Source organism: Ipomoea nil, unplaced genomic scaffold, assembly GCF_001879475.1.
Source record: "Ipomoea nil cultivar Tokyo-kokei standard unplaced genomic scaffold, Asagao_1.1 scaffold2805, whole genome shotgun sequence".
NCBI lineage: Eukaryota > Viridiplantae > Streptophyta > Magnoliopsida > Solanales > Convolvulaceae > Ipomoea > Ipomoea nil.
In genome coordinates, this window is record NW_017619233.1 from 2,894,607 (window position 1) to 2,912,669 (window position 18,063).

The 18,063-nt window shown below is 36.5% G+C and overlaps 1 protein-coding gene across 1 annotated transcript; it reads right to left on the reverse strand.

Moving 5' to 3' along the window:
- Positions 1-1,350: 1,350 nt before the first annotated feature.
- On the reverse strand, positions 1,351-8,080 carry LOC109158125 (RING finger protein 10). Its single transcript, XM_019305952.1, has 9 exons — positions 7,788-8,080; positions 7,535-7,587; positions 6,234-7,409; positions 5,771-5,859; positions 5,289-5,391; positions 5,078-5,182; positions 4,040-4,157; positions 2,017-2,190; positions 1,351-1,850 (listed from the first exon to the last, which is right to left on the reverse strand). The coding sequence occupies exons 1-9, from the start codon at positions 7,996-7,998 to the stop codon at positions 1,696-1,698; spliced, it is 2,184 nt and encodes a 727-aa protein (XP_019161497.1). The 5' UTR covers positions 7,999-8,080; the 3' UTR covers positions 1,351-1,695.
- Between the last annotated feature and the right edge of the window lie 9,983 nt (positions 8,081-18,063).

Here is an 18,063-nt window from a genome sequence, read left to right on the forward strand (position 1 = left end):
ACACGATTGCACTTAACTGTTGCACCTTGGGAAATAGCATATTTGTTGAGGAATTTATTCTTGATTATTGCACATTGGGAGATGGTAGTAGTTAGGAATTCATGAATGCATGTTCTTAATCTGTTCGAGTGTTTATATCGTGGGAGCGATTATTCACTTATTTTAGGTTGGAGTTACGGGAGTGATTTCTTTCCCTTGTTTGCATTCTCACACTCGTTTAAACCCAAATTAAATATTGCACCCTTGATTGATACTAGGTGATTAAACATTTGAATCCCTGGAATCCCACTTTTGCTCTATTGTTTTCAACAACCTACTTATTTAGTTTATTTTAATTAGCTTTTCTTTTACAATTGCCAAATCATCTATTTCATTAGGATTAGCTTCTCGTGAGTAATTTAGTAGCTAGTCGCCCTTCTTCCCTGTGGATCAATAACCCGATACTCCGGGTATTATTTGTTTATCAAATTATAGTGCAACCAAGAAGCTATTAAACAAAAGGGGAAGCGTGATTACTATTATTACTATTAATTAATGTTAATTAAAATATGATTTTTAAAAAATATTTTAAATTTGAGGTGACATGTTAGAAGCCTGAAAAACTTGCAAATTGGAGTAATTGCATGAAATGGAAATTGCATTATTGTGTGTAGTTTTGATGGTCTATTTGACACTTATTCCTATTCTAAATAAAATAATTAAAATGTTTTTTTAAACAATAATTAAAATGTTTTTTTAAAACAATAATTAAAATGTATAGTTATACAATTCTACTCATTTTTCAAAAAATGAACCAAACACATCAAAACAGTTTTTCCGGAATACAACCACACACTGAAAAGAAAAATATTTTTTAGAAAATGATTCATTTTCCAAAAGTCATTTTCTTGCTTTCCAAACAGGCCCTTATGAATTCAACTGTAAAGTGACTTTCATAGTTTTATATTGTATACTCAAACTTCAGTTTTACCAAATGTAGTCGACAATTTTCTTTTTAAAAAAAAAAAAAAAAAAAAGATCTTAATTGGTCCTTTCATATTGTATACTCAAACTTCAGTTTTACCAACTGTAGTCCACAATTTTTATTTTTATTTTTAAAAAAGACCTTAATTGGTCTAGCCAATAGAGTTTCGATCAGATGAGGACAGAATGGCAAACTTTAATTTAATGGACACAGTTGCAAGCTCTACCAAAAAATCATTAACTTGGATTCCAAGAGTCACTACTATAGTATATTGCCATTGTTACAATAATAGCCTAACAATGTATGCTTTAAAAGAAAAAGGAATTATTTTGCATTAACCCCAATTGGACTAAAATCACAACATATATCATAAAACAAGGTACATATCACCACAAATTAAACCCCAACATACTGCTAAATTATTCAAAATCCATACTGCAAGTATTCCATAATTCATACATCTAACCTATCTGGCAATTAGCAAATTGCATAACTGACAAACTAAACACCATTTACTCTTCTATAGTAGTAGTGTACCAGAAGTAACAATAATAACAGCAGCAACATTATTCGCTAAAGAAAAAAGAAAACAATTAAAATAAACGTACAACTATCCCAAAATCGGTTTTTTCGTAGACAACCCAACTTATGCAGTTGCAACACAAATAAAGTTCAAAATATACAGCAGTCTCATTCTGGAGAAATAGCACACTCCCCCTCTCTCTCAAGTCTCAATATCGTCGGGAACTGGATGTTGAAAGGAGCACACGGTTTGGCTTCTTCCCCTTCTTCCCCACTTCACTTGCCTTGGAGACATTGGGGTCCTCAACTGTTTTAGCTCTAGATGTCACATTAGCAAATGACAATGTACCAGCATGCTTTCGCCCTAAGAATAATGAAGCCACTAATCAGGAAAAGTTCAGATTTTTCATAGCTACTGGGAAAAATATATCAGAAGGAAAATGCTATTTGCCAAATCTTATTACTTTGACGTAAGGGCATAATACAGATACCATGACAAACAAACATCTATATTGTGTTTCAATACAAACCAGTTTCACCAGAAGTATTTTGTGATGCCTCAGTCTTGGGAAGAGTATCCTCCAACTTCAATGCCGGAGAATCATGTCCAGCAGCAAAACCAAGCCTTGCAACATTTGAGAAGAGCAGCTTACCTGCAACTGCTGCTGGGGGGCTTGATGATATTACAGCTGAGTTTCCTAATGCTAATCATTACAATAGAAGTGTTAGTTCAGATAAAGTGGTAAGAAAGGTATATGCAATCTAGCAAATGGAAGATAAAAGTATATTTATCCCTCATAACATATCATAGTAGCCCTTAAGGCTCAAGTGACAACTTATATTTCAGTAAAGATAAGTGATGAATCCACTATCCAATTTATACCCTATCTAGTTGAATGACTCAATGGACATGGGCTGAGAAGGAATTTCCATGTTTCTCCAACAATTGATCAATACCTAAAACATACATCCAGAAGCTAAAATTCTAAGGCCTACTCTCACTGGGAGGGAACATCTATTATAAGAGATAGACTTAAAGACCTACTTTCACAAGATAGGGCTCAATCTCTTTTGACAGATGGAGAGCATTGAAGGAAAAGATAACTATCACTATCGATAGCTTTGCCTACAATGGATGTTTAATCCAAAAAGCAACATTTTAAGAAGCTCAATGTAACTGGCTTCCCCCCATGCTATGTTGTAACATTTGCCCATTATCTGCTTATATAGCTTATGAGTTGAATGCCAACTCACATATTTCTTCCAACTTAGCTATTTCATTTACATTCTCTTCAATTTTGAAGAGTCTCATTAGTTGGAAAGCTGAGCTAGCACCCATAGTTATCACGGCGCCTTTTAAGTCGCGGCGCTCCCCGACCGCCTTGTCGCCTAGGCGATGAGTAATATATATATATATATATATATATATATATATATATATATATATATATATATATATATATTCTCATATTATACAACAATTACTGCCAGCATATTTTATATATTATATATATATAATAATAATAATAATATGAGAATATATATTGGGAAGAATTTATTATATATAATATATGTGGCAGCAGTGCAGTGCAGCACAGTGCATATATATATATATATATATATATATATATATATATATATATATATATATATATTGTTGGAAATAGGTAGTGGAAATAGGCAGCCTTATTTATATATGCTGACACCTCTTGCAGTCTTCCACCTTCCCAATCTCAGCACTAGGACGGACAACAATGGGGAAAACCAGCAGGAGGTGGCTGATCTATGATTTCATCATGCCCCAATGTGATATAGTCCAATAAGCTGATGATGAAATTCAGCCTCCATGAAACCTCAAGGGTGAGATTTCTTCTTCATTATCAGCACCAAAATTTCTGCACACATCAGTTTTTCTACCTTTTTCCTTTCAAACGCTAAATTGGGTTTGTCTTTTGACTCTTTTATATTTTATAGGATTAGTATAAAGATGGCTTAATTCTGACCATGTTTGCATGATTCTGGAATTCAGATTTTTCATTCATTTGCCTAGAAATAATATGCATGTGGAATGCTTATAATTGCAGGAAAGGAAAAAGGCAGTTGAATATCAAATGTAAAGAGCATTACATGACACTGGTGAATTCAAGATTCCAGATTAATTCCATTGGCAACTGAAGCTTATGATTATAGCAATGGAGTTTTGGCAGATGGACAATGGTTATCAAGAAGCAGATGATGAAGAAAGGGCAAGGTGGTTAGCCTGTTACCTTTCAGGTCAATTGTGAAGGTTAGGGAGAGGGAGACGACACACATACACACAGAATAGATTGACTTAACATGGGAAAAATTTTGAGTTGGCATTCACAACTCATTAATTACATAAGTGGATTTTGTAGGTTAAATAAATGCATATGGGAAATTTTTTCGCCAAAACTGAAACTTCACCATAAGGGTTGGATTTTTTCGTCATTTACCCAAAAAAATATGTATCCACATATAGGCATACATACATAAATATACTAAGTAGGATTACAAATGAACATAGCAATATACCTTCAAAGTCATCATTGGAGAATGCAGGCTGGCCAACATAAGAAGTATCTGCCAGGTTATAGGATAAAGGAGCATACTGGAACCCAGTAGTTTCTGCCTTCATTTTCTCCTGATGCTCCTGGAAACAGGAATTCAACTGTAAGAGTTCCAACCAACAAAGGAAAAAACAGATATTGAGACCCAAAAAATGCTTATTCTACTCAAAGGGTGAGTAGAGAACAGGAAAATTATCTTCATACCTAGGTAGCACAGAAGCAGGAAATGGGACATGGGGAAACAGCAATTCAAAAACGCAAGACATGAAAACGCAGGAAAACATGTAAATTAAAAAATATATAGAGGTATATTTGCGAATAATTTTTCTTAAATATGCATAAATATTAATTGTATACTAGTTCCATAATTAAAAGTAATACACTATAATACATACAGTCATACACTATAGCGGTATATACACTATTAAAAAAATATATAGGGATTGTAGCAAAGAATAAGAGCCTGCATTTATTTTGACCCTAAAAAAATATACTACGTAATAAATAAATTAGACCCCTGATATGTGCTTTGAAACATGTTTCTTTTAAGGAATGCACCCAAAAACATTTTTAATTATGAAAATGGCCCCAAAACATTTCAGGGAAGTTTCCAATGAGGAAACATGTCTGAAACACAAACATTCATTCCTAAGAGTTTCTATGCAGCATAGGTTCCACATAGGTCACCACCAAAAAGAGTTAGCATAAAGTTAATCCAACAAACTGGATCAAATGATGTAGCCTGAAGAGGAATGCTGCTTAAAGGAAGCCTAGAAAAACAGTTGTAAGGATGGAAGAAATCCTCGGAGACTATGACACAAAGGAAACTTTATCAATCATCCAGTAACCACAAAGTTTAGAAAGAAGACCCACTTGCCACTTCTCTCTTAAGTGCAAGCTTGGTATTGACAGTTTTCCAAAGACAAGATGCTATATCATGCATTCCACAAGTGCATATTCTTTTAAGAAAGTCAACTACTAAATATTCAGAGAAAAATGGTACCATCCTAGCAACCCGCTTCCTTTGCTTTTCCCTATTCTTAATTTCAGTCATAAATGGAGAGAGGGCATCAGCAGGCAACATCTTGAGCAGATCAATTTCACAAAGCTGCAAGCCAAAGAGCAAATGACTAACTGGGATGACACAAAAATAACACTTGTTGCAATGTTTTTTTATGGGATGGATTCTATTTTAGAATCATCTTGATGGTTACCTGAAATAATGTTGTCAAAGAGAAATGGCTTAAATAACGGTAGCGCCTCCTAATGGCCTCTGATTGTGACACAGTTTCCAATTGCAGAATTTTTCCACTGATTCTGTAGTTCATAATTTTGTTAAAATGATAGTACAACAACCAATGAGAACACTTCTAAATTCTAATGCCATTCAGAAAAATACTTCAAAACCTCAGTAGGAAATGTTAACATGTCTGACCTAAGTGACGAAAAAAATTAGATAGATACTAGAGAAAGGACAATTTAGAAGTCAATTGTCATCTTGGTACTAGAAAGGATCATATAAGAAGAATCCCCAATTTTGCCAATATAATTTCATGGAACCCAAAATGTTCAGTTCTCCCTTTCCCAACCAACTCCACCCCGAAATTATGAAGGGGAGAAAAAAGCCTCTACCTTGTATGCTTCACCATGGAAAGAAATATATTGGATTTGTAAGCATTAAGTTAAAATTTAATACCTGCTTGGAAGTCGATCGTAGCTCCCATAGTAATGCAGAAGGCACTTCATGTTTAGTGGGTGAATGATAAAGTGTTGACCATCAACTGCCTGAAATAAGAAATGTACTAATCATAATTAAAGAAGTGCAGTTTCATGCTATCCAACCATGAGGAAATAATAAGTGCAAGAAGAGGTACAATCAGTGTGGAACAATATTCTTTTCAAGAAAAAACTTTTTGACATCTAAAGAAATTGGAATTTTGTGATTTCTTACAGATTGGGGAAAAGATTTAAAAAAACAAAAACAAAAGCAAAAAATAAATAAATAAACATATGCCTACAAATAAAAAGATAATTGTGCAAGCAGTTGGGCATGTCACATTTGCATTACATACATAGCATAAGCAGTGTTTGTGCTTGAGTAAGATTCAATGTTCTTTCTGAGGATAACACTAAATTAAACAACAATTGACAAGAACTACCTGGTAGAAAATATATGAATTTCTATTCTCTGTGTCACAAAAACCACCAGCAATTTCTTGTGTGCTCGTGTCATTATCATTTGAAGGCGAAGAACCATGGTGATCTTCCAGTGACTGAACATCAGCTGTTGGAGTTGGTTGAAGCTTATTTTCTGGACTTGATTTCCCCTGCCTCTTTGAATTACTCACAGCTGAGGGAGAACCATAAGCGTTTTTATCACAAGAACTATCCTTATGAGTCTTATTTCCATTAGGAACTTTATGCTCACTCCAATACTTCTTTCTTTGCTGCAATTGTTCCATTGCAGCACAGACATATGGAAGTTTCTCTAGGTCATCGACTAAACCAGAATCTGCCTTTGCTAACCAACTATCTAGATCTGACATTGCCTCTCGGACAGAGAGGTCCACATCTGAGGTAAAAGTGAATTTTGAAAATGAGTTCTGAACTTCTTCACAGGCACCAACGCCATCGTTATCCTTTAAAGACAAGGAAAAGGAATCCTTTTGGCGAGTTAAAAGCCAAAATTCTATATCATCACCAACACAATACTGTTTAACATTCTCGATCTGAATTGTGCACAAATCCTTAGATGATATCATCATAAAACATAGGGGACACTTCTTCCAACATTCACCTCTGAAATCATCTTCACCCACTGAAAAATACTGCATAATGCATGGGAAGCAAAAGATATGACCACATGAAGTTATTTGTGGACATAGGGGTTCCTCCAAGCATATTGGACACTGCACGGGAAACGGGGTGGAAAACTTTACACAAATTATATCCTCCCACTCTAACATTTTATCAGGATCCATAGACTCAGGCACGTAATTCCCAGAACTGAACACAACAAATTTGTAATTTGCTTGAAGAAACAAGTCTTTGTTGTATGGCTTTCTCTTTGGCTGCCTTCTTGGAGGAGGAGCCCTGGACTTTGGCCGAGAAATGGGATCATAATGAAAATTCAGCAAGTGGTTCCCACTAACCATCTGGGTTCTTCTCCCAGTGGGACGTGGCATGCTTCCTTGAGATCTAGTGGATCCAGAATTGTTGTGACTGGTGGCAGGTAGACCTGGTCCGGGAGATTTCCGTCGGTCATCCACTGAGATCTGACCAGTGCTATGGTATGTCAAAGTTTTAATTCCATTTTGACCTACTGACATATTCACCTGCATCAATATTAGATAGCAATTGAACAGCTTTACAACAAAATCGAATGCAGCATCTATCTAAAGGGATAATTAAACTCAGAATGAGAAAAAGAAAAAATTCCACGTTCTGAGTAGCAAATTACCTTTTCTGGAGATCCACAGGAACCAAGTGCAGCAGGTCCCATTGAACTTGTTTCTGCAAGAGATAATTTGCATAGATAAGCACACATATGAATAGCTTCACATCAACCTACTAAATCCAACTCGAGTTTCCGGAACGCCGGTTAGCAAAATGCCCGTGTAATTGCACTAGTTTAGCCGAAAGCATATCGCTAGCAAGTACTGCAATTATTATACGGATTTTTTAAAAAAAATGTAAGAAAAATGGCAGAACACCTGAGAAACTGCAGGACGAAGATGAGGCAGAATCGGAATCAGCGATTCGTAGGGAGCCCATACCGGAGATGGACAAAGAGGGTTCTTCTTGCTGGTGTTGATTTGGGAAATAAAGGAATCCATGATTGGAATTAGGGTTTGTAGAGCAGGCCCGAGGCGAAGAAGACGACGATGCTGAACCTGATTGATTCTGCGAGGGCGAGATGGACATGAAATTTCAATCGAAGTTTTCCTTAGAGAGGTGTACTTTCGCGGTTGCTCAAGCTGGCCAGTGGTCGCAGCTTGGGGTTGGGGAATAAATTATATATACGCAGTAATAATGTTTATCTATTGAACATTTATTATAATTAATAATTAATAATTAATTTATTAGGTTTAAAATCTATCCCTGATTTTATAGAAAAATTCTATTATGCCGAGTAGACCCTGTATCAGATTCTAAAAAATAGCAAGGTAATCATTTAATGAGTTATAATGTATAGTTTCAATATAACTATGATTAGCCAGAGATATTTTATATTATTACAAAGAAATGTGCATTAGTAATTATATTGTTTTAGCAAAAGTCTTATTGATGGTGAGTTTGTTAAATTTATTTAGAATTTAATTGTAATTTATTTTTATTTTTCTTCCTAAGTTATATAGAGTTTCTCTCTCGGGAGATCCTAGGGTTTATATATTTTTGTTCGTAATTTTTTTTTTTTTGATTTTGGATTATTGGTGTTTGTAAGCTGTTTTTTTATCGTTTCGTGTTCGGAGATGGATATTACGGAGCTCTTTGACAGGTGCGCTATTATTTGGCTAGAGGATGACAAGATTGGTATTCAGCCATTCCCACGTTTTACGCTAAATACGGGGGAGGCAAGTTAGGAGGAGACATGGGCGTTGGTCGACAAGTTCCTCAAAAAACATGTGAAGCTTGACGCCATGCAGAGAGCTGTGGCGTCTATGTAGCAGCCATTGCATGGTCATGTTATTGAGGATCAAAACAATTTGCTCATGTTTGTCGTATTCCTCAAGTCGGATGCGATGTGTTCTATATGAAGGATTGTGGTCGTTTGAGAACAGTTGAGTCGAAAAAGAGGATGGTGTGGAGAAAGGGGAAGGATGGTGTTTGGCAGCTGAGCCGAAAAAGAGGATGGGAGTTCAAGCAATAGTGTCATAGGGGTGATGGATATTGTGATGGGGGAAGGAACGTCGGGTTTCATAAAACCCTGCAATGTGTACCTTAAGTTGGAACTATCGTGGCTTGGGCGATCCACGTACAGTTCTCGATGTGGTGGACTTGGTGTCCAATAAGAAGCCTGACTTAGTTTCTTGATGGAGATAAAAGTGGGTCATTCTCATGATAATCATCTGCATGTGAAGGTGAAGTTTTAAGGGATGTTTTATGTGTAACCGGTCAGTTAGCCTTGTTCTGGAAATGAAATAGTATAGCAATCTTTTGAGCTACTCCAAAAATCACATTGATATAGCCATTTTAATCCTATGAGTTCAGCCTCCGCGTCTAATGTGCTACTATGGTTATCCGCAAAGGGGTAGGCGTAGGGAGGCATGGGATTTTCTACGGGCCCTCAACTATAGATCCCAACTACGTAGGTGGTAATAGGAGATTTTAATGACATCTCTACTTAGGAGGAAAACAAGGGGTACATTTGCACCCATTGAACCTTTTGCAAGGGTTCATGAGACGCTAGTTGATTGTGGTATTATGCATGTTACAATGGTGGGCTATTTGTTTACTCGGGAGAGAGGGAGGGGGACGAGTGAGTGGGTGGAGGAGAGGTTGGACATGGTAGTGGGTGGAGTGAGGTTTTCGGTAAAGCAAAGGTGTTTAATATTAGTACCTACACGTCCGACCACTCAGCTATTTTCTTGGATGTTCATGCTCATCCGTATGAGAGTCGGGGTAGGGTCACTTTTGGTTTGAAATCACATGGATGTTTGATGAGGACTGTCAGGGTTTGGTTGAGGAGGTTTGAGCGGAGTTGGCGGTTTTACAATTGCAAGAAAGATTGCATAGGTGTGGTGTCCAACTAAAAGGGTAGGGTGGTAATAGGTTCATAAGTTTGGCAGATAAATTGCGATCTTCAAGAATGAGTTGGAGGGATTAAGAGGGTTGATGGATGAGGTCTCGTTTGAGAGGGCCAGGTTGTTATACAGGAAGTTGCTCAAATTGCTTAACCATGAAAATGCTTAATGGAGGCAAAGGGCCAGACAACACTAGCTCTGCAAGTTGTTATAATAAGGGATGATGAATGTGCATGGGTGTGTGGAGGGGGAAAACATCAAACTGGTGATCATGGATTATTAGAGGAATATTTTTCGGTCGACAATGAGTCGACATGAAGGGAGTTTTTTGGACTCCTTACATCCCCGTATTGGTTAGGCACAACATGATACTCTGCTCCTCCTCTTTACTGTTGAGGAAGTGAATAAGGTTTTTTTTTCTCTATGGGGCCGAACAAGCTAGCTATTTTCATCATTTGCTCAGCAAGAGAATCTTGTTAAGCTGGCCCGAAAGTTGAAGTATTAATTGGAGATTTCCCAACACCCAACTGCACATCATCCTACATGGTTGGTGCATCCATGGTTCCACAAAAAACATGTTCTTCATCATTTACTACAAATCCATCCTCATCCTTCTCGAGGGTTGCATATAGACTTTCCATATAACCATTAGAATGGTTGTCACCTTCTACTTCAATCACTGAGGACGGAAGGATGGGTTGAACATCTTCGATCTCTGGAGTATTTCATTTCGAACCTATAATATTAGCTTTAGCATTTACACTCGGTGCTCCAATCTCTCGGGTGGTTTCAATTTCCTCATGACTATTCAAAACTTCATTCCCTTGGAACGTCAGTACTTTCCAGAGCTTTTTCCTTGTCTCCAGAGTTGTCTATTCCTTATGTCTTTTCGGCTCTTGAATATTTAAACTTTTGGGTGCTTCAACAGATAGATTTTTTGGAGCTTGAGCCTTGAGCACTATAACTTTCCCGATCTTTCGCTCCTAAGTTGTGATATCTAGTTCAAATGTAACTCTAATTAACTTAAAGTATTTAATTTGTTGTTGGTTTTAATAATGAGTCATGATTGGTTGAAAGATTTTTAAATTTATTTAGAATTATATTTTTACTTTTAATAAATTCATATTTTTTTCTCCCTAAATTCTTTTTAACTTAATTTTTTTTTTTTTACAAATAAATTTAGCGTATAAGAAATATAACATTAAAAACTCTAAATGAGATCTTTTAAATAACATTCATATTACTTTCAAAAAAAAATAACATTCATATTGATTTTTAAAGAATTTACAACTTCATTTTTATGTAATTGTAAGTTAAGTAAAAAAAATTAGAAAAAAAATATACGAAACATCCACAAGAAAGTATTTCATTTCTAACTATGCACAAAAAATTAAAACCAGAATGATGACTTAAATTGCAACACATTCTACATTGCACATACATAATACAAATGGGCTCTTGCTATACAAGCAATAAAGTATACTTTAAAGAAAGAGTAAATACTAGCCAAGGTCCCTCGAGTTTGGTGGTTTCGCCACCAATAGTCCCTAACTTTCGTAATTCCAGCTATGGTCCTCCGAGTTGCGAAATCTAACCTACAACCATCCTCCCGTTAATTTTTTCCATCTAAGTCATATAAAGCAATGATAAAATTGTCATTTGGCATAAAATAAAACATTTTTTTGAGAAGCATGAAATAAAACATTTAGAAATTAAAAAGCACAAATTAGGTCCCAAACCAGAGCCGATGAATCTGGGACGACGAGCTCCTCATAGATGAATGTCACGGTATCCGGCAATGCCGGTGTGGAAGACACCTGCTCCATGCGCGGGCGCGACGTGTTTTCCTTAAATTTTGAGATCCTCAAGGCCAGGAGAAAGAACGATAACGGTTACGAGAATCGGCGGGTGACTCGCCCGGTGTTCGTGACGCGACAACTATTCTTGGTAAACGAGGGCGAATTGAACCGGGCGAAGCCTCAGCTGCAAGGGTAGAGCAACACCAGCAACAGCCGCTGCCTCAGCCGCAAAAGGTGAAGAAGAGTCGGAGAGGGCTGAGGTCTCGGAGCTCACAGTATAGAGGAGTCACTTTCTACAGAAGAACCGGTAGATGGGAATCGCATATCTGGTTAGTGATTTTTAACTATTGATCGGCAAAATCCCTGGCGGGTTTGGAGAGTTACAAAGACTAGAGATTTTACATCTCTTTTCAAATCAGCAAGATGTGTTTTTTGCAGACCAAATTTTTGGATTTTTTCACAGTTTGGCATATTACAGAGAGCAGACGGTGGACGGCCTAGGGCGGCGGATTAGGATGCTGGCGTTGTGCGTCGCCAGGTGTTCCAGCTCACCAGAGAATTGGGTTTTTGTTTCCAGTCATCAACCCCGCCACACAAACACAAAATCAAAGCCAAACTTGTAGACAGATTGATTTTTGTTTTCATATATTCACCACAATCAAATTGTAACAATGCCCACAAGGCGGCGAAGGAGGAGGAAAACGATGGCGCTCCAAACCCGCAATTGTAACTTCGAAGTATAAATGCATCACAGAATTCAACTCTATCGTAACAATCGAATAACAAAGAATTTTTTTTTTTTTTTAAATCCAGAGAGCTAATTTAAGGTTTAACGTCAAAATCAGAGAACGCAAATCCAAAAATTAGAAGAGTCATTAGAATTGAATGCATTAAGAGGAGGATGAGAGAATTGGGGTATGAATCAAGTCGTCATTCTCACCCGACAGGCTCCTCGCCGGACTACTCCGGTGAAATGATAACGAGATGGTGAAGAACTACAGATAAGGCACGCAATGCAAAACGACGTCGTTTTAATTATTATTTTTTTTTTTTGAAATTTTCCGCGTTGCACTATGCGCCCAGATGCAAAACGACGTCGTTTTAATTATTTTTTTTTTTAAATTTCCCGCCCCAGTGAATGGCAGTAGTTTTTTCTTTAAAAAAAAAAAAACCCGATGTTCAAGAATGTACATAATGTTATACTAGAATACACATAATGTTATACATGAATGTACATAATTATATAACAAAATATACATACTCTTTTTAAAAGCTAATACACATAATCTAACATAATACATAATAAACATAAACTTTTAACATAATACACATCAACTCTTAACATAATACACACAAATTTTCTGATTTGGATGTACATAATTGTATAAAAAGAATGTACATAATTGTATAAAAAATACACATAACTGTATGAACCAATACACATAACGTTGTGAACAAATACACATAACGTTGTGAACAAATACACATAATCTCAGCAACTTTCTACCGCGCCTCCCAACACTACCCCAAAACGACGTCGTTTTGGGAGGTGCGCGACGCACAGTGCTATGTGTGCCGTGGTGTAGGATATAACGATTGAATTTACCGTTAGTGGGCCAATTTATGGGCTTTGTATTGGGTCACTCATCATGTTCCTTTAGTGCAAATTATGATATGGACCCGGGTCAGGTCCAAAACTCGCGTCTGGAATAACAATGTCGTTAGTGGCACCGTTTCCTCCGTCAATGATATATATATATATATATATATATATATATATATATATATATATATATATATATATATTTTGTTGTAAATATAGAGTTTAAAAATTGAAAATATAGATTCAAAAATTGTGTTATACTGTTGAATATAGAGTTATGTAATTTTGAATATAGAGTTCTTTAATTGTGAATATAGAGTTATGAAATTGTGAATATAGAGTTTTGTAAAAGAGTTCTGCAATTGTGAATATTGAGTTCTGTAATTTTGTATATTGAGTTATAAAATTATGAATATAGAATTCTAAAATTGTGATATAGAGTTTTAAAATTGTGAATATAGAGTTCAAAAATTATGAATATAGAGGAACGAATTATGAAGACAAACGACAAGAAAAAAATATTTTTTGTTTAAAAATTCAGACGGCGTCGTTTTGAAGCAACACAACACCGTTTTAGACGCTAATCCATCTTGCAAGGTGGACCCGGGTCCATGGCATAAGAATTGGTCCTTTAGTCTTCCTAGGCCTGAGCATCGGTCGGGTTCGGACGGATCGGATGGCCAATCCGTCCATCCGATCGGATTTCGGATTGGGGAAAACTACCCCAATCCGTTCGAATTAAGAGGGAAATCCTCTCGGATTTCACCTGTTCGGATACGGTCTTGTTGGGGTTCGGAATTCGGTTTGTAGTCGGATTATAAAACATACCAAAATAAATAAAAAAAAACTTTAAAAATGTTGAAACTTAATAAGTAATATTGTAATAACCCTAAATTAAATTACCAAAGTTATGTAGGCATTTACATACATAATTACATAATTACATATTGCAGTTCAAAAAGCAAAAATGAAGTTCACAAAATGAGAAAATCAACAACACTAAACTACTAAGTACTAAATACTAATTACTAAAGTACTCAGCAGTCAGCATTCAGCATTCACCAATCAGCCTTTAGCAATCAGCATTCATCCATTTCTCATCTTCCTGCTCAATTATAAAATCATTAAACGATTTAAACTTTAAAGCCAATAAAGACAAAGAGAAGTAGAGAACTAATAATAATTAATAAGATAGGCTCAGATTGCTTTTTTTCATATCATTTTAGAGTTGGGGGGAAATTGCTTCATGAGTTTTGTCTCAGAGCAACATACCAAACACCCAAAGTCCTTTTAATTCAGACAAATGGTGGAAGCATCATCATAGCCATAATAACTAAACAGAAAGGAGAATATGAGAGGAAGGGAAGTGATATACCAGAATTCCAGAGATGTAACTGAGTAAGGGGCTAAGGCCTAAGGGCAGCAACATTTATAAAAAAGTTACCAAGCCACTTAGCAATTAGCAGTTCTGGAATCTTACCTGAGTTGCCTCAAAGAGTCCAAACATTTATCAATCAAACTAAACAGAAAGTCAGAAAGCAATGTTATATAAAAGTATTACAGCAATTGTTGGGAGTGTTCCAACAGCACTTGGTAAAGAACCAGCAGCTCCAGTGGACAATTCTGCACAAAAAGGATAAACAAAAAATAGTTTAGAATAAAGGTAACAATTAACAATTTCTAAAGTTGAAACCTAAAAAGTTAGAAAAGGTACCCTTCTCTAGTCTTTCAACATCATCCAAGTTTTCCTCAACAGAGATTGGATGATTGGGTGCCCTCAACCAATCTTGTGCACATACTAGGGCTTCAACAATTTTAGGAGTTAAGGAACTCCTAAAGGGATCTAATACCCTACCACTAGTACTGAATGCACTCTCAGAGGCAACAGTTGAAATGGGAACAGCCAGCACATCCCTTGCCATTCTAGAGAGTATAGGAAATCTATCACTGTTAACCTTCCACCATCTTAGGACATCAAAGTCCACATTTTCTTCATCTTCCACTAATTTTTCACTTAGATAAATCTGGAGTTCAGTTTCTTTACTGCTTCCACCAGTCTCCATTCTCTGTTTTTTAAGCTGGTTTTTCATTCTAGCCTGAGGTTTTCCAACTGAAGTTTGAGAATGGACAGGTTCAGATTGGGTAGGTTGCACAGTAGGGGATGCAGACTGCACATGGTAGGTGGCTGTATAATCATTAAACAGCAGAACCATAGAAGATTGAACCTTTTCAAAGGATGATTTTCCTTTTTCATCACCATACAACTGGGCAAATTGGGCAGGCATGTACTCAATCTTATCCCTAGGATCCAAAATATTGGCATAGAATATCAAGAAGTTCATTTTTTCAGGATCTCCCCAATATTTTTCAAATTTTTGTTTCATATGGGACCCCATTTCCTATAAAACAGACATAACACAGAAAAAATTAACAGATGCATACAAACACATTCAGAAAAATGTTAACAGTTTAGTGTTTACCTTTTCAGAGGTTGAAACAGAATTAACCATGTCATCCAGCATGCAACCTAAGTCAGAAATCTCAGAAAAGAAAGTATTTGAAGTGACATAGAGAGAACCAGATATTCTCACAGTCATCTCATAGAAGCCTTTCAGGAAATGGACTAAGCTTTGCACAGAAAGCCAATCCATAAAATTTGGAATAGAATCAGATAAGTCAGCATTCAATGAGGCATCATTCTCATAAGCTTCAAAGGCCCTCTGGTATTGAAGGGCAGTGTTAAGCATCATGTATGTGCTGTTCCATCTTGTTGGAACATCAAGTTGTAATGCACATTTAGCTTCCACCCCATTAAGCACAACAATCTCTCTAAACTTCTTAAGTCTGGCAGGAGAACTCCTCACCCATCTCACAACATCTCTAACTTTCTTAACAGAAGGACCTGCATATCTCAACCCATCCTGGACCACTAAGTTCAACACATGGGCTATGCACCTCATGTGCATATATTGAACCCTAACAGAAGACCCACCCCAAGACAGAAGTTTGTTCTTGAAAAACCCCAAAGCTGTGTCATTTGAAGAGGCATTATCAACAGTAACAGTGAAGACATTTTTAATCCCCCAATCAAGAAGACAACTCTCAAGGGCTTTGGCTATGTACTCTCCCTTATGAGAAGAAATTGGGACAAAGGAAATGATCTTTTTGTTTAGCTTCCACTGATCATCAATGAAATGTGCAGTAATGCACATGTAATTGATCCTTTGGACAGAGGTCCATGTATCAGTGGTCAAGCTGACCCTTTGGGTGCTCACCTTAAACAACTTTTTTAGGGTTATTCTCTCATCTAGGTAAATCTGATAAATGTCTCTAGAAATGGTCCACCTAGAAGGGATTTGAAACCTAGGACAAGCAACTAAAATGAATTTCCTAAAGCCATTTCCCTCAACAATCCTAAAGGGAAGTTCATCAACAATGATCATCTCACACAATGCCCTCCTAATAGCCTCTTGGTTGAAAACCCAAGTCCCTAAAACCCCCTCAGAAGCTTCTGTTCCAGAGGCATTAAAGGTGAGAAGAGACTGCCTTGTGTCCTTACAATGAGGATTTTTTAGGCAGGCCTTCATATGGTTTTTCAAAGAGAAAGTGCCATGCTTTTTACTTTCACATTTATAAATTTTGGCACAATAAAGGCATTTGCCCTCAACTACTGGTCCCTCAGTTTCACCTTCAGCAGGTGGAGCACAGATCTTTTCAAAATGATCCCATACTATAGATCTAGACTCCACCTTTTTCCTCTTCTTTGTAGGAACAACAGGAGGAGAAGGCATAGGATTTGTCTGAGAATTTCTCTCAGTACCTTGAGCTTCTACTCCATGCTCCTCATCAGTTGAGGTTGGAGGGTGTCCAGTTGCACTGATGCTTTCCATCTATAAAGATGGGCATCAGTATCCACATTTTAGGGAGATTACAAATCATACAATCATATTAAAGCTTCCACCATACAATCATACATAGAAGTATTACATATTACACTTCCACATATTGAACAAAATCAGATATTCAGATAGTCACAGAGAACTGAGGGAACTGAGACCACATAAATTACATAATAAACAATTAAACATACAAAGATATCCAGAATCAGACACATGGACATAGTAGTTTGTGTCATCATTTTTCCAGATTTAACAATTACCAATTAAGGGTCATACATCCATAAACTGATAGACATAATAACATATACAATTATACACACAAATCCAGATTCAGGAACTCAGTCCAGATCATCATTATCTGGATTTGAGTTAAGGCTTCCACCAATAAATGGAAATTCCCACACTGGAGATTTCACATTTTAGCCTTTAACTCGGATTGTTAGATTACAAATTTGCATGGCATAAAATCCAGATTTCACAAAATCAACACTTAGAAATCAGTTTGTAAAAGGCTTCCACCAACAAATAGCATAATATATGAATATATCACCAAATATTCATCACGGACTCATTGTAAATGAAGATATATAAATTATAAAACTAAGGTTTACGATTTACTTGATTTCTCCCAAATAATCCCGGGAAAACAAGGGCTTCTAATCACCAGTTCACCAGTAATCACCACGGCTTCCACCACTTAGACTCTCAGAGACAGAGAGTAAGAGATTAGAGATTAGAGATTGCAACGCTTCGATTCTGAGAACCCTGAGATTAGACAATAGAGATTAAGAGATTAGAGATTTAGAGATTACAGATTACAGAGTAAGACTGTAAGAGATTAGAGCTTAGAGAAATAGAGATTAAGAGATTAGAGATTTACCTTACGGATTTACAGAATCAGAGATGACTGATGCGTGCCGAGTCTTGAGTTCTTGACTCTTGAG

What these genes read in the sequence shown, in the direction of transcription:
- LOC109158125 (XM_019305952.1), bottom strand. Translation starts at nt 7,998, where the DNA reads ATGTCCATCTCGCCCTCGCAGAATCAATCAGGTTCAGCATCGTCGTCT. An exon ending in CCTGTGGATCTCCAGAAAAG is followed by an intron (nt 7,410 to 7,534) that starts GTAATTTGCTAC and finishes ATATTGATGCAG; the next exon opens with GTGAATATGTCAGTAGGTCA. An exon ending in CTCCAATGATGACTTTGAAG is followed by an intron (nt 2,191 to 4,039) that starts GTATATTGCTAT and finishes TGTAATGATTAG; the next exon opens with CATTAGGAAACTCAGCTGTA.